This window comes from Candoia aspera, chromosome 4, assembly GCF_035149785.1.
Source record: "Candoia aspera isolate rCanAsp1 chromosome 4, rCanAsp1.hap2, whole genome shotgun sequence".
Taxonomy (NCBI): Eukaryota; Metazoa; Chordata; class Lepidosauria; order Squamata; family Boidae; genus Candoia; species Candoia aspera.
The window spans coordinates 72,674,684-72,702,661 of NC_086156.1; the positions used below are offsets into that span (position 1 = coordinate 72,674,684).

Consider the following 27,978-nt stretch of genomic DNA (forward strand, 5'->3'; position numbering starts at 1 on the left):
GTAAGCATTCAACGGTGCTAAAGTATGCAGAAGCAAACAAAGGAAACAAAATATATACCAAACAATCTCAAACCAAACTGGCTAAAGTGTAACCACAAAGAAAGTGCATTTCAGAACTTCTTGATACCCTCCTTAAAGTAATAAACCAAGGGTATTAAAAATAATACTCATTATTTCAGTTGCAGCGCAACTGTAAGGACACAGATTACATAAATGTAATTTTGCTTACATTTAAATACTTTGAAACAGGCAATGTTTTACTGATATTATTTAAAATAATAGGTACAAATGATTTCAGAACTTTTTTTGTTCCCAAACATGCATGGTTGGATAATGACTTTATGATAATATCACTAATTTAAGAAAATCAGGTTAATTTCTTTACTTAGAATAAGATTTCAAATCCATAAATATATCTTTCTTTAAATATTTTCATTTTTTAAATTTTCATACTGGGTGTGTTTAGCTTTGTTTTTTTTCTGTTTCCAGGTACTCATTGTCTAAATGAAACCTTTTTTCCTTTCACAATCAAAGCTTGTCTTACTAGACTGCACACACGATAGTATGTGACAGTAATTCAGTTCATTATTTGAAAATACTAATGTAATCTAAAAGAATTTTTATCATACAAGCAAAACTCTCACTGTGTATGCCTACACTGTAGAATGGATTTAGAAGTTTAAAATATACTGATTTATTTAACCTAATACAGTAGTTCAGCCTCATTAATATACTGATTCCAACAGCTGTTAACATAGACATCTTGGCTTGTGTTAACTGGTACTCATCAGTTAGCTGCTGGATTCACGTAAGCCAACTTTAGTTTCTTGTGTTTACTTTTATTTGGACAGAATGTTTAAAAGTTCATTTACCATTTTAAGTATATTGCTATATGATATATTTGTGTTTTGCCTTTGGTTTTCAGTGCTTTTTTGTATCTCCCCTTTGAATCACAGGGTTGCCACTATTCATCTGATCACAGGATTTATCTTCAGATGTTACTAGCTCTTGTAAACCCTTTTCCATCTCAGCTGGTACAGATGTATAGGTTGTTTTGGGCAAGGTCATCTGAAGAGCACACCACAGTGTAGTACGAGCTTTGCGCGTTGCTATGCACATCTCTTTAATAGCTAATGCAAGAGCAAAAACATCTATGAAATGAGAAAAAATACAAAATATAAATTTTTTTGAACTGCTCAAAATAATTACTAAGACACAAACCAGCACCAATGTCTGCTGTTGATTTCACCAACACTGTATTATTTTGCACTATTGTGGGAGAAAAATATTTTATCTGAATCATACAGGTCTCATAAATGAAACATTATCCATCCCTAGCAAAAAGGAGCATGAAAGGAATTCCCACATTCACATTTTACTTTTGCATATCTCGCATTATTTCCATGTCATATAAGAGAAGTTCTAAAACTATCCATTACATATATTTACTAATCAATATGATGTATATAATAAACATGTGTGTGAACCAACTTTCTCTATAAGCTAAGTATTGAACAATGATCAAAGAACGTTAACTACCTCCTACTGGAAAATATCATTCATGGGTGATAAGAAAATTTAAGAAGTCCTAGTATTGCTAGGATTCAAATTAATGTAACTAACGAGAGCAGAAATTACCTGTATAGTTTTTCCATCTTTTAACAGAATATATTTGTAACCGAAGTATGCAGTATCTGGTTCTGAAGTGGGAAATAATGCTTTGAATCTGATATGGGCATTCTCTCTGATGTGGGTACTCTCTCTGTATCTGTTGGTATCAACAGGTACAAAGAGCAAGCCCATGCCAAATATAAAGTATTCTTGCCTGCTTCCAATCCAGTACTGCACACTTCTCATTTCTAACATCGGTAATTATCTTCAATTTTACTAAACGATACAGAATCTGCCAGTAACCATGGTTTCAAATGATGGGTCAGAAAGAAGTACAAGAATTACAATTTTATATGTGGAAAGGTACATAATGCAATATCTCACCTTAATTATTATGGCAAGTGTGCTTGCACTCTAATTTTGAACCTTTTAAATAATTGTTATAAATCCTATAAAAATGCCATCTGAGCTTAGTTGCTTGTAATGATGTATTCATAACAGCAATCGTCAATATACTGTTTTGGAAAGTTTAAATAGAGAGTTTATTTTGTGCTAGGTTTGAACACTGCAAACTATTATTAAACAAACTTTTTCCTTTGAGTCAGAACTCCTAAAGTGACATTAAGAAAAAGAAGCTAATTTGTTTTTGTTAGAAAAGATGCAAAGATAAAATACTTTAAAAAGTGCACCTCTGTCATCTTGACACCGGGGGGCTCCTTGTCTTTGCCGTTGTGAAGCATTGACAATTTCATCCTTTCTGCGGGATTGCACAATATGAATTGCTTCCAAGTGCTTATCAAGAGCAGTACAGATATTAGCATGAAGGGGAGAACTTCGAAGACGTTCCATCTTTCCCAGCAGAGTCACAACCTATGAGTATTAAAGGACAGTAATTTTAAACTCCATCATAATTAACTTCTTCAAGAAAAATTTAGCCCTTTCCCAAAAGTGCTGAAAAGAAAGATTACTACTGAAGGCCTCACTATAAAACTACAGTAAGAATTTTTTTTTTAAAACCTTCATTTCTGTGGATCCAAGGCAGCTGTCATATGTATTTGACAACACATCCCCATGCCATTTCACAAGCTTCTGAATTTAAAGCTTCAAAACATTTTGTGTTTGTGAAAATTATAATGATGGAACAAAAATTTCAATTTTTTAACCGATTAACTACAGTACTTGAATTATGATAAAGTTATTCATACCTGCAGGATTGCCTACTCCAGCCAGTATCAGCCCAACCAGTTAGATCTACTAGGGATATCTGCGACAAATAGTTCACTTCTGGGGGGTTTGTGGGGGGCAGACTGAGGCAAGGTGTTGCTTCTCCATGACAGCACTGAAATTGTGGAATAGCCTCCCTGAAGTGATTAGGCTAGCTTCTTTTTGCTTTTTTTTTGAACTAGTGAAAACCAAGCTGTTTCAGAAAGGCTTTCCCCAATTTGGTGTTGCCATTTTTGCCTTTTTATTGTCTATTTTTATGGTATTACTGTGGCTTTTGCTTAATGTTGTTTATTCCTATAATTTCTCCTTATGACTGTCAGGTTTTTAGACTGTCCCATGGATGTTTTAAATGTATTTTTTATTCTATGTCAGCCAAGTCATGTCTTTTTTTAAAATTGCATTATAAATACATTAAATAAATTGTGTAATTTGTTTCAATTATTTAATTTATCTGCTTGAATTGTTCTAGCCTTAATAAACTTCAGAGTCAGAACATGAAGATATTTGTAGAATTAAAATATGCAAGCAGACACAAAATTGTCAGTGTTTGGAGGTACTTACTACCTTTTTTTTTAACATGGTGGTGCTCCTACCCCCGCAACATGTACTTGCTTCCACTTTAATCACTAACCCAAGAAGAACACAGACAGGAGAGACGCCTATGATCTGGCCAAAGCACTCATTAAACAGTGTGTAGCAGACACTGAGCACTAATTGGATTTAGCCAGGTCCACAAACTTTATTGTCAGTGAATCCAGCAGGTATTCTCCTCCCCTATTACATACTTAACTAAACTCAAGGTACCCAACCATTCGAGGGCCTTTACTCTGGCACGATGTCACGCCCTCCCCTCAGCTGTCCTTGAAGGCCGATACAGGAAGATTCCTTACCCAGAGAGACATGCCCCGGTGACTCTGGACACACAGAAACAACAGACCATGTGCTCCTCCAGTGCCTGTATTATAGAGACATTCGTACTAGCCTCATCTTACCATTACTGTATAAATATCCAGGGCACTTAGGACAATTTTACATCTCCCTGCTGCTGTCAGATTCTAACCCTGCTACAAACATACAATGTTGCCAGGTTCTGCGTGGCAGCACTTAAAATTCCCCAGATGATGACCGGTGCCATAAACTAAATTTAATGAGCATCTAATTCATCACACTACGGTATTTACAGATATGCTAACCTTTATGCTCCCCTACACCCCTCTAGTGCTCCTACCCCTCCTCTTAGATTTTTTTTCTTTTAGACTTCTGTGAAATATGTGTGTGTCTGTGTATTTATATTAGATTTTAATGTATTTTCTATGCTTTTAACTGACTATACCCCACCCTCCTTATGCTGGCCTTTGACTATAATAAAGATTTAATTGATTGACAGGAGAGAAGCCAGTAAGAGGAAGCAGGAACACCAGCTTGTAGAAAGAAAAGTTGGTGGGAACTGCATCCCGTCCTTGTTCCTTAGAACTGACAGAGCTGAAACTGGGACAAACTGTGTCCCACATCAAATGGATTATACAAAATTGTTTTGTGCAGCCAAGGAAGAGCAATGCATAAAGGAATAGGAATACCCTTCACTGGAGGTAAAGGTCACTCTTTCTGTTTGGAAGAACATTTGTATCAAACAACAAAGCTGATGAAGTATGAGATTTGAAATTTAAATAACTCACTCTGGCTTGCTCTCGTAACTGATCCACAATTAAGCGGTCGACTCTGGATGGATTTGATGTCAGTCTTGGGATGGGAGTGTTATTAGTGCTAGATACCTTCTTCCCAGGGTAATTCTTGGCAAGAGCAGATTCAGTCTGAAAAGCAGAATAATTAATATCACATTAAGACTATAAAATAGTATTCATCATGATAAAGATTTTCTACACTTCTGGGATGCAAATAGTGATGGTATCAGCTCCGAACATAGCTGCTAGATTCCAATCGTTAAATCAAGCCTAACCTTCAAAAATTGTGTGTGTGTGTGTGTGTATGTCTCCATATATATGTGTGTAATATATATATATTCCCTAGCACAAGTTTACAATTCAAAATTTCAATCATAGCTGTCACAATCTTAGAAAGGAATAGCTTATTAAATATAGTAACCTGTGGTAGTATTAAAATAGAAAACACTAAAATTTTGATAGTGGAGAAAACAGGACATTGGTCACTGACTGTAAAGTTTCTTTATGGTTTGGCACGGAGGATCCAAGGCACAAAATTATGTAACTTTGTAACTATATAACCACATACATCGTCTTCCAGTTCTCTCTACAGCCAAACTTAAATTAGGAATTTATACAAAGGTAGCATTAGGAGGAGAAAAAGCCTGTTGTATCATTAGTGCATGAAAAATAGCACATTAATTAGTTGAAGCTGAAATAGAGTCTAACCCTAGATGGCTGCTTTACATCAAATCAGAAGGAATCTTAATAGTAAATTATTGTCTTTTTTCTACTTTATTAATTTATTAAATTTATACACCACCCATCTCACTATAAAAGTGACTCTGCGTGGCTTACAAATAAAAAGTCATAAAGAACCATTATAAATATACAAAAGATAGAAGACAAAAGAGGAAAACTAAAAAGGTGGAGAGAACATCCTCAAGCCACCAACCACCCGCACGGCTGCCTATCACTCTTGGATCCCCAAGCTTGTTGGCAGAGCCAGGTCTTAATGCTTTTCCGGAAGGCCAGAAGAGTGAGGGCCAGCCTTACCTCGGGGGGCAAGATGTTCTACAGGGCAGTGTCATGAGTGCCGTTGAGCTGAAGACATCAGCACAACGGCACACATGACAATAACGAGGAAGCAGAGGAAGGGACTCAAGATAAGCATAGCACGCACAACAACAGACACAGACCCTGGGCGGATGATTCAGCCATCAGGACACAAAAGAGAAAGAAGGAAAGACAAAGACAAGGCGGATCACGAGGCACACCCAAGCTGTTAGCAAAAGCGCAACGGAGATCGCCCAGCTGACAGCAATCACCGGCTGAAGGAGGAAACCGATGATGGGCGATCCCGGGGCAACAGCTGGGGCCCCGCAACCCTTCACCTACCGGCACGACAGTATACGGGACAAAGGGGGGATGACGTAACCCAGGGTGAGGGGGCGCTGACCGGCGCGGGGTATTTAAACCCCGCACCGGCGCGCTCCCCTCACTCTCAGCTTTTTTCGCAACTGACTCTACGTATGAATAAACCAGAACCTGCTCTCCTATGAATCAGCGTCTGTGTCTTACTCAGCGGTAGGCAGTGCATGACATAAAGCTGAGAGTCACAAACTCAGCCTCGCCGAGCCCCACCGGACAACAACGAGCCGCGGGAGGAATAGACGGCGAGAAGACCAAGAACGATGAGGCCAACGCGTCGCGGCCAAGGCGGACGAACCGCACGGCAAGAAGCGGAGGAGGACCGATTGAGGCCAGAGGCACCGCGGACCCCAGGAGCCACGGACACCCTCCCGGCCCACCCCGAGCCTCAGCTCCAACCCCAGAGGGAGACGGAGGCGGAGGCGACCCGGCCACGGGAGGGAGCAACATACCTCCCGAGACCAGCGGAGACCCCCCCCGCCCCACATCGCACCCCAGCCACGGGCGTGGAGCGTCAGCCCAACTGCGGCAAGCACGGTGGAGGACGGAGAGGCAACCCAGCCGACGCACTCCCAAACGGAGGAAGCTGACCAGCGAACGGGAATGCCTGAACCCCACCGGCGGCCCAACCCTGCGGACACACTGATAGACCCGACCCCAGCTGCGGCGCGGATTTCGGACGGGGAAACACAAGCCAGACTCGCGGCCATGGAGGCCCAGCTAAAGGACCTCAGGACCATGCTGCAATGCTGATGTCCCCCGCGCCTCACAACGACGTTCCCGTGCAGGTACACACCCCGATCCACACCCCGAGCGGGTCGTCGCACCCCCATGGGCCAAATGCTAACCAACAAGCGTCCCAGGCGGACGAAGCCATGGGTCGGGAAGCGAGAAGAGGGGACTCACCGAACGCCCAGGCCCCAAAGGACTTCCCCATTTTCTTCGATGGGAACCCCGCGAAACTGTCGTTCTTTATCACGAACGCCAGGGAGTTCATGGGGCGGCACGGACACTCCTTTAACTCCGAAGCGGACAAGATCGCAGCCGTGGCGATCAAACTACAAGACCGGGCGGCGGACTGGTACGTCCAAATGTACGAGTCCAACTCCCCCGCCCTCTCTGACTTCCATGCCTTCATCACTGAGATGAAGCGCTACTTTGAGGACCCGCTAGCCAAAGAGAGGGCTAAAAGCGCACTCCAAAGCCTCAAACAGGGCGCACGCACTGTCCCGGACTACGCCCTCGAATTTAAAGCCCTCGCAGGGAAGATCAACGACTGGTCCGAGACCACCCTGCTAGAAATGTTCAAAAGGGGGCTCAACCGCGAAGTACTCCAATGGGCTCTCTACCGGGATGACCCGGAGACTCTGCAAGGCTGGATCCACCTCGCGGGGAGAGCAGAACACGCGCACCGCACCTTCCTAATGGCAACGACGGAAGACAAAACCAACACCTGCCCAAAGGTACCCACGCCACACGTGGGGACGGCCAGTCCCACACATCCAAGGAAGAAATTTACTCGCGGGCCCTGCGGGAGGTGTGGAAAAATGGGGCACAAAACGGCAGATTGCTTCTCCAACCGAACCCCAGCTAGCGCTCCTAAACCCGCACTGAAACCTAGCCTCAAACCAACTAACCCACCGCCGCCCCCCCACCGCCGAATGACCGGAGCCACAGCGACACCGGACGAAGGCTGGGACGCTTACTGGGGGGGAGAGGACGCCGTAGACCCAGACCAGCCGGCGGGAAACGCTCCCCGCCTGCCTTAAAACGCGCCGCGAGGCAGGTGGTGGGACAGAGGCGCGGATCACTTCGACAGAGCGGCGAAAGCTCCATAATAATGGCGGCAATCAAGCTCTCTGTGGGCAACGGAGCCACCACGGCCGTGGCACTAGTGGACTCGGGGTGCTCGAAAAACCTAATCCACCCCGACATAGTCGCCAAACTCGACCTACGCTGCCTCCCTCTCCCCACGCCGCTGGCATTTCACCAGCTGGACGGCTCAACAGCGGGAGGGAAACCAGCCACGATGCAGACCGAGCCGGTCACCCTACAAATGGGTACCCACACCGAACGAACATCGTTCGTAGTAACCCACATAGGACAGCCCATCGTAGTCTTGGGAATACCATGGCTCGCGACAAACAACCCGCGCATCGACTGGAAGACCCGCACCTTCCGCTTCGACGACGGCGAGTACCGGGCGCCAGTTCCGGCGGGCAGGACCAACCCCACTGTGGGATGAGCAGAGGCGGCAACCCAGGACAACACAGCTACCCCAGAAGACCTACCGGAGCAATACGTGGACTTCTCAGAGGTCTTCGGAGAGGCGGAAGCTGATCAACTACCCCCCCCCACCGCAAAACGGACTGTAGGATTGACCTGCTGCCCGATGTCCCCTTACCTAGGCCGAAGATTTACTCGATGACCCCGAAGGAGATGGCAACCCTTCGGGAGTTCATCGACAAAAACCTAGAGAGGGGATTCATAGAGCCGGCATGCTCACCGGTCAGAGCGCCCGTCTTATTCTGAGAGAAAAAAGACGGCACCCTGCGGCTCTGCACCGACTACCGGGGCCTCAACGCAGCTTCCCTATCCAATAAATACCCCTTACCCCTCGTGAAAGACATGCTCGCCCACCTGTCCACGGGCAGAGTATTCTCCAAGCTGGACCTTCGCGAGGCGTACTACCGAATCCAAATCAGGGAGGGGGACGAATGGAAAACTGCGTTCAACTGCCCCCTAGGCGCCTTTCAGTACAAAGTGCTGCCATTCGGACTAGCGGGGGCCCCGGGGGTGTTCATGTAGCTCATCAATGCGGTTCTGCATGAACACCTGTTCAAAGGGGTCCTGGTCTACATAGACGACGTCCTTATCTACTCCAAAACGCACGAGGAACACGTCACCCTAGTCAGACAAGTCGACAAACTAAAAAGGGCGAAACTCTATGCCAAACCCTCAAAGTGCGAATTCCATAAAGCACGCCTAGACTACCTGGGGTACCGAATCTCCGGAGAAGGCATAGAGATGGACCCCGCAAAAGTCGAGGCGGTGGTGAATTGGGAACGCCCCCGTAACAGGCGCCAACTCCAGAGCTTCCTCGGCTTCGCGAATTTTTACAGGTCATTCGCACGGGGGTTCGCGGAGATAGCCCTCCCCCTAACAGACCTCCTCAAAACTAAAGGGGTGGGGGACACACGACGCGCCAAGAACCCGGGCACAGTACTAAATTGGACTCCCGCGTGCCAAACCGCATTCAACAGGCTGAAAGCGCTGTTCACCACGGAGCCAATCCTTGCGCACCCGGACCCAGAACGGCCGTTCGTGGTCCAAGCCGACGCCTCAGACTTCTCCCTGGGGGCCATCCTACTCCAAAAGGACCCCACAGGAGTCCTGAAACCATGCGCCTACCTGTCGAGGAAATTCTCTGAGACAGAAAGGCGTTGGCACGTCTGGGAGAAGGAAGCCTTCGCGGTAAAATCGGCGTTGGAAACATGGAGGCACCTACTGGAAGGAGCCACCCAACCATTCGAGGTCTGGACAGACCACCAGAACCTCGAGGCCCTCCGAACGCCCAGACGCCTCAGCCCAAAACAGGTCAGATGGGCCCAATTCTTCAGCCGCTTCAACTTTCAGCTGAAGTTCATGCCGGGCAAAAAGAACTTCCTGGCTGACGCCCTCTCCCGACTGCCCCAAGACGAGGAGCCCGCCCCAGACATGATCGGGACGGTCCTATCCGCTTCCCAGCTGGGGATGGCTGTGACCACCCGGAGCGGTGCTCGGAGGCAGCCCAACCCCACGGCGCAACCGACGGTGGGGCAACCAGTGACCAGACGGCGCCAACCGCAACTGCCAGGGGGGATACGCGCGGACCTCACCGCCGCCCTCAAAACCGACCCTTGGCTCCTAGCAAACCCCGACAAGGTGACGATGGCACAGGACCTGGCATGGGGGGAAGGCAGAATATATGTCCCGGACTCGCAACGCCAGGCGATCTTGCGCCGATCCCACGACACCAAGCAAGCGGGACACTTCGGGTTCCTAAAGACCCTGCACCTAACACGGCGTCAATTCTGGTGGCCCACGCTAAGACGGGACGTGAAAGCCTATGTAGCGTCCTGCCCGACATGCGCCAGGGCTAAACGGGCACCAGGTAAGCCCCCGGGACTTTTACAAAAGGTGGCGGAGCCCTCCCGCCCATGGGAGGAAATCTCCATGGATTTCATAGTAGATCTCCCACCCAGCCAGAAGAAAACGGCCATTTGGGTGGTGAAAGACTACTTTTCGAAACAGGCCCACTTCATCCCCTGCTCATCGGTCCCATCCGCCCAACAACTAGCCAAACTCTTCCTTATACACGTGTACAGGTTACACGGATGTCCCGCACGCGTGGTGACCGACAGGGGCACACAATTCACTTCGAAATTCTGGCGGGCCTTCCTAAAGCTGACGGGGACCCAACAAGCCCTATCCACGGCCTGGCACCCCCAGACGGACGGAGCCACAGAGGTCCTCAATGCCACCCTAGAACAATTCATACGCTCATACACCAACTACCACCAAGACGACTGGGTCGAACTGCTCCCGTTTGCAGAAGTCGCATATAATAACGCCGTCCACACGAGCACGGGGAAAACCCCGTTCGAAGTAGTCTCGGGGCGCGACTTCATACCCATACCGGAGCTACCGCAACCCCCGGGACCCCAAGTGGACGCTAGTGACTGGGGATGGAAGATAGCGGAATCGTGGCCAATAATCACGGCAGCACTGAAGGAAGCACAGGCGGCCTACAAAGAGCAGGCCGACAAGCACCGGCGCCAGCAACCGACGTTCCAGGCAGGGGATATGGTCTACCTATCCACCAAATTCCTGAAGTCACCTCAACCCTCGAAAAAACTGGGGCCTAAGTATATCGGGCCGCTTCGAGTAACACAGATAGTGAACCCGGTGGCAATACGCCTGGACCTGCCGCACAATCTACGGAGACTCCACCCGGTATTTCACACCAGCCTCCTGAAACCTGCAACCACCTCTCGATGGCACCCGAGCACGCCACTGCCCTCCCCAGTGATGATTGACGGCCAACAACATTTTGACGTAAGAGAAATACTCGACTCTCGCCGTCAACGGGGAACATTACACTACTTAGTAAGGTAGAAACACTTCCACCCAGAATGGGTGGCGGCGCAACACGTCAAGGCGCCAGACCTGACCCGGGCATTCCACCGGACGTACCCCGACAAGCCAAAGGGGCGACAAGCCGAACCGGCACCTGAACACCCTTTTCCCCGCGGGCCCCCCCCCACCCGCCGTGCCCCCAGGGGAAAGGGCCCCCCAAGCCCGCGACCTGGGTAGACCTCCCCCCCCCGGGACTCACCCTCCCCCCGCCCCGGGCCCACGAGGGAGTGACAATTGGTCACCAGTGCATGCCTGGGGGCAACGCCCAGGATGCACACATAACAATGACGACGCAATTACAAAACAATAAGGGCCCTACCTGGAGCTGAAAAGCACCCGACCAGCCACGCCTCTTTCGTCGAACTGAGCCAAACAAGCAGGGTGTGGCCGGGGCATGCGCACGCCCAGGGTGTGGTCGGGGCATGCGCACTGGGAACACACCCTAGATGGACATGAGGTAGAAGGCGGAACAAAGGGAGGGGCGAAAACACTCCGGCGGTAAATTTAAAAAAAAACAAACAAAAAAACCAATTTTGACAGCTCTCCTGGTGAAAACCCGGAAGGCCGGGGGGGGGGCACTATTCGGACAGGGGGCAGTATGTCATGAGTGCCGTTGAGCTGAAGACATCAGCACAACGGCACACATGACAATAACGAGGAAGCAGAGGAAGGGACTCAAGATAAGCATAGCATGCACAACAACAGACACAGACCCTGGGCGGATGATTCAGCCATCAGGACACAAAAGAGAAAGAAGGAAAGACAAAGACAAGGCGGATCACGAGGCACACCCAAGCTGTTAGCAAAAGCGCAACGGAGATCGCCCAGCTGACAGCAATCACCGGCTGAAGGAGGAAACCGATGATGGGCGATCCCGGGGCAACAGCTGGGGCCCCGCAACCCTTCACCTACCGGCACGACAGTATACGGGACAAAGGGGGGATGACGTAACCCAGGGTGAGGGGGCGCTGACCGGCGCGGGGTATTTAAACCCCGCACCGGCGCGCTCCCCTCACTCTCAGCTTTTTTCGCAACTGACTCTACGTATGAATAAACCAGAACCTGCTCTCCTATGAATCAGCGTCTGTGTCTTACTCAGCGGTAGGCAGTGCATGACAGGCAGGGGCAATGGCAGAAAAGGCTCTCCTCTTCAACCCTGCCAGTTGAAATTCTTTAGCTGATGGGGTCCATTAACGTGTCCTTCCTGTCAGACCAGGCAGGACAGGTCGATATAATTTTTCTGCTTAATGTTTAGAGGCATCCTAATATGGGTCAAGGCGCATTTATAGTGAGATCACAGACTGACATGTGAATCAGAGTGGACCTGTGGCAAGCTGCATCTACTGAAGGCTGCTTTTGTAAAGCTATGAAATGCTAATTTATAGTATTTAATGAAAGCAAAACCAGGTAGCTGCCATGCATATTTCCAATAAAACACTCAAGTAGAAAATGTGGCTAAGGTGACAAAATCTTAGCAAAGTGCATGGTGACATGGGAAGGCTTAGAAAATTACTTAATGTCATAGGGCCTGTAACTTAGTTTAAATTATCTTTAAACTAATTAGCCAGAAAAGGGCTGACACCTTTCTTACCTAGGGAATAGAGATTAAATGGCACAAAAACAGAATCAGTAAGATGAAATAAGGGTATATATTGAATATACATTTTAATGGCTTGCAAATATCTAATTTGTGGCAAAATCTCTCTGTGAGATGAAAATCATTTAGACAAAAAGACGAGAGAATAATATGAGATATATAACTATTATATGAAGAGGTAATGAAGTTACTAAAATATGTAAGAATTTAGAAATAGAAAGGGCAGTCAGCTTGGAGATTCTTTTTGTCAAATTAACAGCTATATAAATGTACTGAAGACAGGTACCTGGGAGATACTAGTCTCAGAGATTCAATGAAAGGTCTTGAGAACAGTATGTAAGATCCCTGAACAAAATACAGTATGTGCATCACAAACGGGTAAGAAGCACGGCCCCACTCAGGAAGCACTTAAGGATGGTATGGGATCTGATACATTGTCAATATTCTTTCTGGAGATTAAAAAAAAAGTATGTATTCTAAGTATTCAGAAGGGTTATTGAATGTTTTTTATGATAGACATACTAGATACCAGATACAGCATACATTGGAATATTTTATACAAGTCTGTGCTTGAATGAAGGAGGATGATTAATGGATTCTCCAGGTATATGAGTAGATATTCACATTTTAGAGACTTAATAACTATGGGTTATCCATATCCCAATCTGGGATCTCTCCTGAGAGATCTAGATGGTCCCGACCATGTTAAGTATTTTGTAAGGCTCTGAGGACGTGGCTGTTCTTCTAGGCTTTGGGGCCATGTAGTTAGGTGAGCAATGTTGGTGTTGGTGATGCAGTTTTGTTTTGGGGATTGTTTAATTGGGAAATCATGAGTTTGCACATCTGTGATGGTTTTAAATCTTGGTACACCATTCAGAGTCACTGCTTGGAGATGGGCAGCTCTATAAATTGTTTAAACAAACCAACAGGTAGATAAATAAAATATAGAAAATACCCTTGGGGCCAAGGAAAATCAAAAGATAAGGCTTAGAACTCAAAATGATTGTTTTGATAAGAAAATCAGAGAAATGCTTGTGTCTGTACTATGGGAATATATCTTTAAACCTATGACAGTTCTATGGAAGACATGAAGTCCCCAGTTGAAGTCCTTACTGGATTGGACAGTTTTCAACCTGAAGCTGTGATACTGAATTTGTTCATGTATTTTAGATCCAGAATGGGCATCTCCTTTTAGAGGATAACAAAGAAAAAAAGCCTCTGGAAAAACTGAGTATTTTAAAACTCAACTGGCAAATTATTGAAAAACAGAGAAGGATTGGTGTGCAAATTGCATAACAAGAGGTATCTCTTGGCATCAGGTACCACAGCCAATGTGAGCATCTATCATGACGTAAGCTGCAACAGGGCAAGTTTTTACATAAATAAGCATATTATGGAGCTCAGCCCTATCTTGATCTTCATAATTTGTGTTCTACCCACAAGAAACAAATGCCGGAAAAGGAGGAAGATGTTAATAAGGTCAAAAGCTGCTATTTCATGGGTTTTCTTGGAATTTAATGTGCTTGAAAAGAACAATTATAGAAGCATCCACTAGGGGCACTTAAGTAATACAATATACTGTGTATTGTTAGCTAATTTGAGGACTGTCTTTTTTGTAAAGGCAAGTCACAATCTTCTTTACTCATTTTATTGTATTGGAAAAGATACTTCCCTTGAAAACAGGTTTGGTTCCAGGAAGACTAAATAACATCTGGATTTTGATCGACTAGACTGAGTAGCCAATGCTTACTTAAAATTCAGGTCTAAAACTGCTATAGCTTTAGAAAGTAAACAGAGAAAATCATACGACTTTGGGCTACTCTATCCCCCAAAGCCATAGTTCTTGGCAATAATGACATTACAGGCAGCATGGAATGGGAAGTAGGCAAATGAGAAGGGAAATTAAGAGACTCTGCCTTTCCTAACAAGTGCTACATAATAGAAAAAAAGTTTGTTGATCACTGGAAACACACAGCTGAATCTCCTTACTTCCAGTGAAATAGAGCTTCCTAGTGATTACATGATTCAGACTACATCATTCAAGAAAATGATGCCCAGTTTTTGGGGTGCAGACAAGGAACAGCTATGTTAGCTCCCACCAAGAAACTTGCAGGTGTATCAGAAAAGTCATTATGGTGAGGGTGACCATTTCGATCTAAACCCTGCTCCTTTTTTACATGAGTGCAGTGCACTTTAAAAGGGGCAGGGATTCAATTGTGCCTGCCATCTTGATTTTTTTTTACCCCCACTGGACCCATACTGGTATTACAATAGAATCCTATTTGCCTATTACAAGAGGATCTGTTTGGGGACAGGCAAAGAGCAATACTGAAGTTGTAGTGACAGTGATAATTAGCATGAACAGTGTTTGTCCTTTCACCATCTGAAGAATTCACCAATCAATGGGTGAAATGACACCTGGTGCCAGCAAAAATGGCATTGGAATGCATTCCTAGATACTTTTTTATTAGTGATAGGCATGACCTCTTCCATCACCAGATTGGGGCACAATACTGTGAAACATCAAGAGTTTAAATATAAAACATCTTTTCACTGGAGCCATTGAAAGAAAGCAGCAGCATTGTTGTTGTTTCTAAAAAAACTGAATGGGAAAATTCTGAATGTAAAAAAAAAAAGATTAGATATTGTAGAAATCTGAGAGAGCATACACATAAACTTCATTCTGAGAAATAACTGGAAAAGTAGCCAAAGAAAACCAATTTATTAACTTTTAGTCATGTCTGCATTCTTGGGCAGTATCAGAGCTTAACCAGAGGCGGACAACCTACACCTCAAGGGCCTCATACTAAGTCTGCCTTCTGCAACCCTTGGACCTCCCTCTGATAATGATTCCTGAAAGCATAGTTGTCTATCTATTGGGAAACACAAAAACTATACTGTAACCCTTAAAATCAGCTATCATATTAAGAAAAAAAAACCCTCCAAAATTCTTTCCCCATGCTCTTGTCTCCTCCCACCTATATGGCATGGCATCATTCATTTTATGGTCCTTGGCCCCTTCTCCCACCTGTTAACAGTAGACCTTGGCCACCAAAAGGATGCCTACCCCTGCCTAAGCATCACACATCGAAATTATCTGTAGACTTTCACAGTCTCATGAAAAAGACGAACCTGGATTTCCCTAAAAAAAAATCCCTCTCCAAAGGGGAAGATCCCAAAAATATTTGAATGGTACCTCTATTTATTTACTCTGAATATTATCATTATATACAAAACAAAGTTCGCATGCAGAAATTGCAGATTTGATCCTATAATCATCAGATAAGGCTGATTGTTAAACATGTATAAAGTACAGAGGTTTCTGAGAGAAAGCACTACACTTTATTCTAGTTTCTCTGCTAACAATCTGGCTTATCATAGCTAGAGAGTCATCTATGACAGGTAATATAATTCAAGACATCCTGGAAAAACACTTTATTACTTTATTACCAGAATAGATAGAAGATAGTGGGGAGAGGTTCTGAATGTCTATGGGTGAAGTGGAAAGCTCTGTGCAGATTCTCTGGACATTTAGGAAAGTTTTGTGGCCAACATGATCGTGGCTTGCTATATACGCTAGCAAAAATTGCAAGTCTAGAAGCCATATTTTGCTTGAAAATACTCAACAATTTCCTAGAGAAACCTTCAGCTACCGAACTTTCTCAATACATGGCTGGAAGGGTAACAAAGATTAACTGGACCCATTATCATTCAGCTCTTCTAGAACTTACTATCTTTGCATTCCATATAGTAAGCTTCCTCATGTATATTTTATTCTTTTTTATTTTTATTTTCTATCCAACCTTTATTATTTTTATAAATAACTCAAGGCAGCGAACATACCTAATACTCCTTCTTCCTATTTTCCCCACAACAACAACCCTGTGAGGTGAGTTGGGCTGACAGGAAGTGACTGGCCCAAGGTCAACCAGCCGGCTTTCATGCCTAAGGCAGGACTGGAACTCAGAGTCTCCTGGTTTCTAGCCCAGCACCTTCACCACTAGACCAAACTGGCTCTCAGTATCCAACTGCTGTTCTCATATCCCTCTACTCAAAGACAACCCTTGGACAACCACTTTCAGAAACAAGCTGGACTACGACATAGCTTGTTTTAATCATGGTTTATTGAGCAAACCACCAAGAACTAGTTCAAACAATACACTATATCATAAACCATATTTTACAAACTGCTATGATTGGGTTCTTGCATTATACACCATACCAAACCAATCACATTATGGTATGACCCTATTCCCAGCTGGAATATACCTGTCATGAAAACCTTAGTATATAAAGGAAGGAGAGTAAAGTGACAGCATATCTTTGCCATCTATTGTATTTTTGTTCCTCTCTATGGGATTCCTTTGTGGTGGCCTGACTATCCAATTTTGGGATGAAGAGCAGTAGTTGTGTTCTCAAGAGTAATACTTTATTCTTCCATATAGAAATAATTAGTTACTTTCATTGCATGAGGAAAAGTAAAGAGGTAAATTTTGGAATACCACTGTTGTGAAGTCCTATGTGTGACTGCCCAAAAGTAAGCCCAGTGAGCGCCATGTGGGTTAATACTAGGGAAAGCTTATATATGACTGCTGTTCCTTGTCTTTTATTACTGTAGCCATCAACAATTTAATTTCTCATTGTTTCATCTCTCAGGTTTATACACACACACAGAGACACACACACTAGAGTATGGATATTTGGAACTTCTATTACATTACTTGTAATAGAAGTAATTTAAGAAGCAATTTAAGAAGAAGAAATATATTATTTATAATATATTCTCTTCTACTCTGCATAGATTTGGCTTACCTTTTTCCTTTCTTTTTCTAGAGCTCTCCACTGTTCATAACATTCTTCCAATCTAATATGAAGCTCACTGGCTGATCCACTCCGAGTTTTCACTGGTCTTTGAAATCCAAATGTTGGCATGAAACCCGTGAAAGAATTGTCTCCATGCATCATATCATTAAAATATGGGTACAAATGGCTTAAATCCTCATAGGAAAACAAATCATAGGAATCCATCAAAGGAATGACTGAAGGTCCAAAAGGATGGTTGGATTTCAAAGGAAATCTATTTGAACTTAGCTGTTGGGCATTTGGGCTATGTCTCAAATCACCCATCATAAAATTATTTGAGAAACAAGAAACCTGGTTGCGATTTACACGGTTACTGACAATGTTACTATCTCCACTTCCTTGTCTATGACTATTGAAGTGGCCTTGAGACTCCAATATATCTTGGTAAGCATTTTGAGACAGTCCATCTAAATGTTTTTGGCCTTCCTCAACCTCGTAATGTCCACTCTGTGGTTTAACTTGAAAATTGTGTTTGGTCACATTTTCAATGATCCCATATTGCTGTGAATAGTTATCACAAAAACCATTTGGTGGCTTAATTTTTTTGTCAATAATGGACTCAAAAAGGTTTTCTTCTACTTTACTCAATCCTTCGGCATGACTGGCAGAAGAAACTCTATCTGCAGCACCACCATCTTTGAAATCAAAATTGGAAAATACTGTAGGGGCTTCTTGGCAATATTTCTGAAGCAACAAATTATTATTTAAAGTTACATTGGTTGATGACAGCTGAGAAAAATCATAAGAATGATTGGAACCTTTTGAACCTGTAGATAAATTATTCAATTTTATCAAGGTGCCTTGATTCCGAATAGGGACAGAGGAACTGTTTTTAGTTTGTATATTGATCCATGTTGGCCTCAGATTTGTGCTTGGTGAAGTAGTTACTGGGTTTGTTGTTAAAATATTCAGTGATTTGAAATAATCTGAATTTTCTGTAACATTTGCAAAATCACCACTTCCTGGAACAGCTGTATGAGACTTCAGGGTAAAATCTGACTTTAAACCAAAATCAGGGGTAAATGAATTTTCATTCACAAATTGTTTTTCTGATATGAGTCCTGTAGTCTTTTGAAATGTAAAGCTCTGCTGTTCTGAAGATACCTCTTCCATTTTCTTTTGGACAACTTGTTTGTTTTGAAAGAGTTTACTATAATTATCTGTATCTAATCCTGGTAGCTCAGGTGTTCCACTTGGCAATTTTTTACCCTCTTGAACACCATAATTTGCATTTTTATTGTGCTTCACTTTATTAGGATGAGAATAATCCAGGTATCTATAATAATCAGCACTTTCACCATACCTATTAAATTGTGAAAGAAACATTTCAGCTCTCTTTTGATGTTGTGAATCATGTCCCTTAGGACCCATTTTATCTCTTCCATAAGCATAGGCATCTGCTCCTGATTCTTTTATTGCTTCTAAAAGATTGGTTTGTGGGGTAAAACATGTTTTCACATATGAATAGTCTTGAAACTGTGATGTCTTTGCATTCTCATTGGACTGAATATTGTAACAGCTGAGATGATCGTTCCTGGAAGGAAACAGCCACTGCTCGTCAAGATCTATATTGGTAAGCTCATGGTAAAGGTCGTCCACCTTCTGCTGCAAAGTTACGGTACCAGTGTGCAGATACTGTTTTTCGGAAACTGGTAAAGATTCTCCACTATAAAAAGCCTGTTGAGGAATGACTCCATCTATTGCTCTTTTTGTTTCAGAGAGCAAATCAGGGTGGTCTGTAAATCGAGTAGTGCTCACAGGCCATACAGATTTTAAACTGGAGGCACATGCTCTAGAAGAATAAAACAGAAACAGTTGTGGCAATTCCTTACTAAATTTTATTCCATTAAGCTATTTTATGCTTTTAGTTTTGGTGTATCCCACAATCAATGTGCCCACAGAGCTATTAAAGGCTATTATAACTGAAAAAGTGGCTGTCTATAATGAATGCTGCTTATAACTGTGAACATGAGAGACTGTTGTTCTATGTCAAATACAGTACTAACCCTTCAGTAAAATATGGCTGTGATTTATCTTGCTCTTCCAAGATGTTAGACACAAGTCCATATAGGTCTGTTTCACTGCCATAGTCATTTCTTTCTGTTTGAATCCTGAGGACAAATAAAGTATGGTGAATTCTTGCTTTTCATCCAAATACTAATACGCTTGGTCTTTCTAACTGTTTTGTCTGTATACATCATATAATGAATTATCCAGAACTACAGCTTATTTCACCAAGTTCTTTCTTATATAGTAAAACTAAGCTAAATTTTCTCTACATTTTACTATGCTAGCTTCCTACCAGACAACAGTGGATAAACATACATTTCACAACCAAACCTTGACCTGAATTACATATAACTGTACACCAATTCACATTTTAATACCCTGCAGTTAAGAATTCCCATAGTTCACATAAATACTAATATATCCAACCTGCTGTTGCTGGGGGAATCTCAAATGATTTAACAATTTAATCTTGCCTTGCATTCATTTGACAATATGTGAACTCTGACTAGATGCAATGTGTTGGCATATTCTGTAGAACCCTGTCAAGGTGACAGATGTTCAGCAGTGCAATTACTTGTGAAATTACAGAATACTGTATTCTATTGCTGTTTTATTTACTGTGCTTACATCAATACTTATTCAGAGCAAATACATCCACATTAAAATATATAATTGATATAATTTTCAAAGGCAGAAGCAAGTGTCTGATTTAAATAAGAAACTCCAAGCTTCTGTGGGTTGGAAAGACCAAAAGCACACCCTTTTTATTAATCCCTTTCTATATATACAACTAGTGATGCCAGCAAAATTTTCCCAAGACAGATTCTCCCAAGGCAGACTCTAAAATGAACCTCAGGCCCAGATGATTTTACAAACCTCAGACTTTCATCAAAATCATCCCATAAAGGTTTTGCCACCATCACTCCCCAAACATTCACACCAACTTCTCTTACAAATATAGAAAGTATAAGAGCAGACAAAAAGATTGTTTTTCCTCTTCAATTCACTTCTCACATCCTCTGTCACCTAGACTAACAAAATGATGAGGCACAGTGGATTACAATATAAGGGGATATGGTGAAATATACAGTTGTAATTCTTAAATTATTCTCTTGCTATTAGAAGAAAAGATGATGGAGGGACAGAGGGAAGAAAGTCTTTGCTTTTTACGTTTACTGTCACTAGTATTTCTGTAAAAGAAAGGGTAGATCAAGGACAATATGTTTACAGAATGAAAGAGGATTCTGAGGCTTTTTGAATCTGGCTCTTTCACAAGGTTTCTTTTTTTTCTGAGTATTCTTCCTGAAAAAACCCAAAATCCAGAGTCAGTAACAGGAAAGTATTCAAAAGTTCACCCATTCTATAAAGGTTAAAAGTATGCTATAAATTAGGGGCAAGAATAAAAGTGCCCCATGCAGAAGGATAGCTGCATGATACGAGAAACAATTTAGAAAAACCACAAATATAATTTTATCTTATACCAGAAAACAAAACAAATTTCAAAGTTCATTTAACTCTTAAATCATATACCTGTTCTTTACACTAATCTGAGAATTAGGAAGTTGTTTACTATCATCTGCATAAGTGGACCATGGGACGTAGAAAAGAGAAGAGTCATTGTGGTTTGAACATTCAGAGGCTGTAGAAAGTGAAGTACTGTAAGTCTGCCGTAAGTCTACATTCTCTTCATTCTGTAGTTTAAGTGAGAAAAAAGATAATCTACAAAGCAGACATTTCTTAATTTACCACATAAATATTATAGCTACTTTCCTGTATTGAGGTTAAATTTATTTATTTGTTTTATTTATTTATTTGATTTCTATAGCCGCTCATCTCAGCAAGTGATTCTGGGCAGCTTACAACAATAAAAACCATAAAACAGTTAAAACAATTACAGTTAAAACAATTAATTGCTCATCGAAAAATACACCATAAAATACAAATAAACAATATAATAAAAGCTCTAAAATATATAAAATATGAAATTAAAACCCAAGATGGTAGAATGTTAAAATTTCCCGGTGCTGTATTATGGTGCCAGCCACCCCCACAACAAACTATCACCTCTTCCACTCCAAGTGAGGTGGCACCGCCACATCTTGAGCCTCTTACAGAAGGCCAGGAGGGTGGGTGCTTGCCTTATCTCTGGGGGTAACTTATTCCAGAGGGCAGGAGCTATGGCAGAGAAGGCCCTCCTCCTGGACCCTGCTCATCTCTCATGGACAGGGTCCATAACATGCCCTCTCTGCCTGACCAGGTGGGATGGGTTGATGTAATGGGGGTAAGGTGGTCCCTCAGGTAACCTGGACCCATGCCATGTAGGGCTTTAAAGGTGATAACCAACACCTTGAATTGAACCTGGAAGCAGATTGGTATCCAATGCAGCTCGCAGAGCAAAGGTGATATATGGGCCATCTTTGGGGCTCCTAAAACTGCTCGCATGACAGCATTCTGGACTAGCTGTAGCTTCCGGATGCTCTTCAAGGGTAGCCCCATGTACAGCGCATTGCAATAGTCTATATGGGAGATGACCAGGGCATGAATAGGCTGTAAAGGGCAAACGGACTATCTGGTTTATTTGCCTAATGCCAGGAAGTAATAGGTAGGTTTGTGCTAATGAATCAAGCTTACTCAATTCAGTTAACTAACTAATTTTACCTGAGGCAAAATTGTTTCATGATCTTACCAGGCCATAGCAACTGTGAGTGATCAGTCACAAAAGCATGCAGCTCTTGATTTTTAAAATCACTAGATTTTATTCTCACAGTTCAACAGATAATTCAACATTTGCATTTTATAATTTCACATTTCTAACAAATGGCACAGCAATCAAACTAGTTTGTTTTCAAATTAATCCAAGTGTTGGTAGCAAAATAATTCTCAGAATATTTTCTTTGCATTTCTATTAACAAATGTAAGCAGGCGTGAGGAGTCTATGGCACTGAACTACAACTTCCAGAAAATCTACAAAGCATATAAAAATTTAAAAATGCATACACTATTTGAACTACAGTTTATTTGGATTTCACTTATCAATAAAGTATTGAAAATGCAATCCATTTCTTAAACTTTTTTCACTCTCTCTTTCACAACTAAAAATGATTTCTGCATCATCATACAATGCAAATCCATCTTCAAGCAAAGAATTGGTAAACTGGATGTCCAAAGTCTCCTAATTTGGGAATAACAAACGTACTAAACAATGAAATAATATGTACAGTACTGCTGCCAGTTAGAAAGGAATACTTTCTCAATGATGCAACAGTGTGGTGCAGCTACCTGTTGTTCTTATGATTGTCTGATATGTAACATTGCATGATTATTTTTGAAAATATAAGCATGTATGTGATTTATTGTATTTCTCCAAGATCAGTAGAGAACCAAGGTACAAACCATCCTTCAATCATTGCCTTCAGCGACAACCATTCCATTAGGCTACTTGAACTGTTTCCATCCCAATCGCTTATTATAACTGTTAAGACCTACTGCCTGAGTTTGTTTTTTTCCTCCTTTTTTCCCATGTCTTTTCCCTGAAGTCTCATGTCATTTAGGTAAAGGTAAAGGTAAAGGTTTCCCTTGACGTAAAGTCCAGTCGTGTCCGACTCTAGGGGGCGGTGCTCATCTCCGTTTCTAAGCCTTGGAGCCGGCGTTGTCATAGACACTTCCGGGTCATGTGGCCAGCATGACGACTCGGAACGCCGTTACCTTCCCGCCGAAGCGGTACCTATTGATCTACTCACATTTGCATGTTTTCAAACTGCTAGGTGAGCAGGAGCTGGGACAAGCAACGGGAGCTCACCCCGCCGCGCGGTTTCGAACCGCCGACCTTCCGATCGGCAGCTCAGCGGTTTAACCCGCAGCGCCACCGCGTCCCTTCATGTCATTTAAACTGAAGGCAAAATCTGTTTCACTACGTCTGAGAATTTCTCTGGCTAAAGAATGGAGTAAAATATGTTAAAGCTTTTAATTCAAAAAGTGATTAGATACCCATGCAAATGAAATGTTATCATACATTAGTATGTATGCAATACTTTTAAAGAAGAAAATATCTTACACTAGCAAACATATCTATACCTCCTGGCCTCCCAGTTTCATACTGATTTGCTTCAATGTGCTGTCAAGTACTTCTTTTGGAAACCACCAGACTTTCTGCTGAACCTATAACACCTCTTGTTTTAATCAAAACAAGAAAACATGGGAAGGTAGTATGCTGAAACTACCATCCCCAAGCACAGTAGGCATTTTCACCAATGTCTCTAGGCCCAACAGAGTCTCCAAAGGCATCCCATAGAAAATAATAAAAACAGATGAAAAGTTTCAGCCCAATGCTTTTTTTGAAGGTGTGTTAACCTGACCAGAAAAACAAATTATGTAAGCCAAGATGATAGAGAACATCTATATACTCTCCTCTTATTTATTCAACCTGTATGTTGAGTATATACTGAGAGATGCTAGATTCAAAGATGAGCATGGTTTTAAAGTTGGAGGAAGAAACATCAGTCATTTGCTATGCTGATGATGCTACTCTGACAGCTGAAAATGCAAATGACCTGCAAGCTCTAGTAATGAAAGTCAAGGAGAGCAGTAAAAAAATTGGACTAAGATTACATATAAAGACAACCAAACTCATGACAAGTACAGCTACCAGCCTAAGAATTGGCACGATTCTGAAGTATTGGATAGATTCTGTCTTTTAGGATCAACCATCAACAATAAAAGAATCAGCACTAAAGAAATATTCCGCAGACTAGTACTTGGTAGAATAACAATGAAAACCTTGGAAAAGATATTCGGATGCCATGTTGTGTCTATACTTATGAAGATCAGAATGGTGCAGGCAATGGTTTTCCCTGTGACACTCTATGGAAGTGAAAGTTGGAATTTGAAGAAGCAGGATAGAAAGAGTATTGACATTTTTGAACTTTGATGTTGGAGAAGACTCTTGGGGATACTATGGATAGCCAGGAAAACAAATGGATCAAACAAATCCATCCAGAGTTTAACCTTGAGGCACAAATAACCAGGCTCAAATTATTATATTTTGGACATATTATGTGAAGATCTAACTCTCTGGAGAAGTCTATAATACTGGGAAAGGTGGAAGGAAAGAGAAGAACAGGGTGACCAACAGCAAGGTGGATGGATTCAATTAAGTAGCAACAGGTACACCATAGGAAGAACCTGGTTGGGAACAGATCAGGAAGAAAATTGCTAAAAGTGAAGAGCTGGTCATTAACAGTCAACACTGATTTAATGGCACATAAACATAATCAGTACTAATGGCTGGAAGCCATCTTACTGGTTTGCCCCTGGTAAATGAATGCTTGGTCACACCCATCATTATATTCATTTTGTGAGTGTGCCTAAAGCATGTTCTCAAAATTCCAAATGTATCGTAAATTTGGTGATTTAAGCTATATTCAGTTTTGGCCAAAAAACAGTAAAATCATTAAACTTCCTTAATTTTAAATTTATTTCATACAAGTTAGAATTCCCAAAAATGATACACCAAAACCAAATAGCTAGATAAAAGCATGACTATTAAGAATTTACTTGCCCTGAAATTTATTTTTCAAGGGCATATATAATTATAACATTTAAAATTAAGTAGGAAAGGATTATAAAACTTACAAAAATTCTCCAATCTCATATTGCTTGGCAAGGCTATTACTACATGCAACTATCCCCTCTCTGTGGTTTTGTAACTGCGCAATGCTTAATACAGCCTTTGATATTGTTGCGGCATTTTAAGAATGCCTTTTTGGATTGAACTGAATCTCCAGCCAGTTGATTCTGGAAAATCCAAACCTGGGCATGAAATCAATAGACATGTGTAGGATAAGTGGCCCTCCAACTGTACCTGAATTAGAATTCTCAGCAGCCTTAATTAGCCTGACTGTAAGTTATGCTCAGATTTGAAGTTCAGAAACATCTGGATGCACAAAGATTCCCCACCCCTGCAGTAGCAAGTTTGCACTGTTGCCTTACTCTCCATCAACTGATACTCTTTGATAAATACATCAATAATACAATAAATAAATCGTATTATTATAGCCAACCCAAAAGTGCAACAAGATTACACAAATATATCTGAATTTTGAGTTATCAGCTTTCATGGGTCTATCACATCCTGTGATCCATTCATCATGCTGGAGGGCATGATGCTAGGCTAACACAGAAAACTATGTGTCCTTAATACATTTTTGCTGTTGTCACAATGTACTGGAAAGCAGCATTACCTCTGAGTTGTGAAGATGAAGGAATAAAAGATCTATTCACTGAAAATGTTTATTAATTTTGATATAAATACCATACACATGTTTGAAAACAATTAAGTCTGGGCCTCAACAAGACCCAGATGAGCAACCACTGTGGAAGTCCCAACACCCCACTCTGAGTTCCTGGGACAAATAATGCAAAGGTATTTCTTCTCCATTCAAATACAGAAAAAAATATACTGACATACTTGTTTAAGCTAGTGAAAATTTGGGGGCTTTTTTTACATTTCCTTCTATTATTAACTGAAGTATATTATACTGAATTCTCATTTAGCTGTCTTAGAAATAAGATAACCATATAGGAGAGAAACACATAGAATTAAAAAGGCAGATTAAAGATATGTCATTTTGACCCATCCTTCCCTAGATCTTCTGAATCTGACAACTGACTATAAACAGACAATCCTTTTTTCTGATATGATATAGAAGTATGGCAAGGATAAGTACAATATAAGCAGAGTAAACAATGCACAAACCGAACTAAAATATCATTTAGTTTAACTTATTTGTGGGCAGAGGCTGCACATCTATTTCATATTTTCACTGGCCAAGAATCATAGGATAATGATGAAATAAATCTTTAGACATGAAAATTTAGAGGATTTTCAGACTATTACCTCTTCTTAGGGTTCTTTTTAGGGTTTTGGGATAGGACTTTTTAAAACATTTATTGGTGTGTTAAGCCTAGAAAAATCTGGTCTTTATTTTTCACTGAAAATCAGCTGAACATTGTGCTATATTCAGCACTTTACTGTAAAAAATTGGCATTGTGACAAAAAACCCTGCAAAAATGGGGTGCAGGAGTCATATATGACTAATGGGCTGCCCATACAGTTTAGAAGAAACTATTCTGTTATCACCCCAATACAGAAATCATTTGTAAACTATTTGATAATGCATTTTAAATACAGAGTTTATTATAAGGCCAATATAATAAAACCATATCCTGTCATACAATGCTTTAGTGTGGTTATTCCCTAAAATATTTTTGAAGTAAAATTATCTCTTAAAAAAAACTGATTGAACCTGCAATTTGTAGCAATCATAGAAGGAGCTGCAACCTGTCATGATAACGTTATTGAACACATCCGTCAGTCTTCCACTGGATTCTGTACTATTCAAATAGCGGCTGGTGCCTCTGAAAGCTACTTTAGGCTGAGACAAAACAATGAAAGTAGAAAGACAATTAACTCACATCTAAATTGTTTGCTTTACACTTAAAAAAATTTAGTCAGTACGCTCCAATATGCTGACTTTCAGGGAATCAGCCTATTAAAAATATTCCTCATTTTTTTTCTTAAAGAATTATGTACATAAAAGGTTTGGGAAAGAATTGCACAAGAGGTATCTGCATCTCCAGCTTGGATGAATTCTGTGCCAAGATTGCTGAGTTAAAACTCACAGATTTGATTACAGTTAGCAAAATGAATAGCCAAAGTCCAGATTTTTATTCAAATACCCACATATAACTCTAAATATAAATGAGCCAAACACAAAGGAACAATTTAGATTCATCCACTGAGAAACAGTGGGCAACCCAGGAAAAAGATCACTGGGAAAACAGTTGATTCAATAAATCCACCACAACTCTTAGTATGTAGTTAATTATTGCACCCTTGCTTCATAGTGATGTTTGCTTATTCCATTTTACAACCTGTGAATTCCAATTCCTCAAGTTCCCATCTATTTCCTGTGCTTTCTAGTATATCCCATTTATCTCCCTTACAGCTGCTTTTCCAGTCCTTGAAAACCTGCCAGCCTCTACTTTAATTCCCTTTTAATTTCCCTAGTTTGTACTCATTCCATTCTCCGCTTCTTGCCCTTCAGTGTTTCTTCACTATACCGTCCCTTTCAATCCCACAGAGGTCCCTTCCCGCTCTCCCCTCCGCTACCGCTACGTGCTTTGCCTGACCCCTCCGCCCCTGCTTCATACCTCAGCGCACCATTCTATTGTTACCATTCTTCCCCTGCTGCTCACCCCCGTTCCCCCACCCCCTCACCTCCATCCCTTTCCCTACACAGCTTTAAGAACGCCTCTCACTCCCTCTCTTCAGGGAAACCAGGGGACAAAGAGAGGCGTCGTGGAATCCCCGCCATGCCCAGGGAAGCCGAGAGTGGCTCTCAC

General features: G+C 42.1%; 1 protein-coding gene across 2 annotated transcripts; it reads right to left on the reverse strand.

Annotated features, from left to right (window-relative positions):
• Positions 1-421: 421 nt before the first annotated feature.
• MEIOC (meiosis specific with coiled-coil domain) lies at positions 422-27,978 on the reverse strand. 2 transcript variants are annotated; one of them, XM_063300522.1, is made up of 8 exons: positions 27,854-27,978; positions 26,880-27,008; positions 21,106-21,266; positions 19,572-19,676; positions 17,515-19,357; positions 4,512-4,646; positions 2,301-2,481; positions 422-1,151 (listed from the first exon to the last, which is right to left on the reverse strand). In XM_063300522.1, the coding sequence occupies exons 1-8, from the start codon at positions 27,857-27,859 to the stop codon at positions 922-924; spliced, it is 2,790 nt and encodes a 929-aa protein (XP_063156592.1). In that variant the 5' UTR covers positions 27,860-27,978; the 3' UTR covers positions 422-921. The 2 variants fall into 2 exon arrangements, with proteins under 2 accessions (XP_063156592.1, XP_063156593.1); XM_063300523.1 differs by having other exon boundaries at positions 27,872-27,974.

Coding starts and splice junctions, on each gene's coding strand:
- MEIOC (XM_063300522.1), bottom strand. Junction 21,267..26,879: donor ATGATTGCTACAAATTGCAG/GTTCAATCAGTT, acceptor CTTAAACTACAG/AATGAAGAGAATGTAGACTT. Junction 4,647..17,514: donor TAGAAAAAGAAAGGAAAAAG/GTAAGCCAAATC, acceptor TCTGCTTTTCAG/ACTGAATCTGCTCTTGCCAA.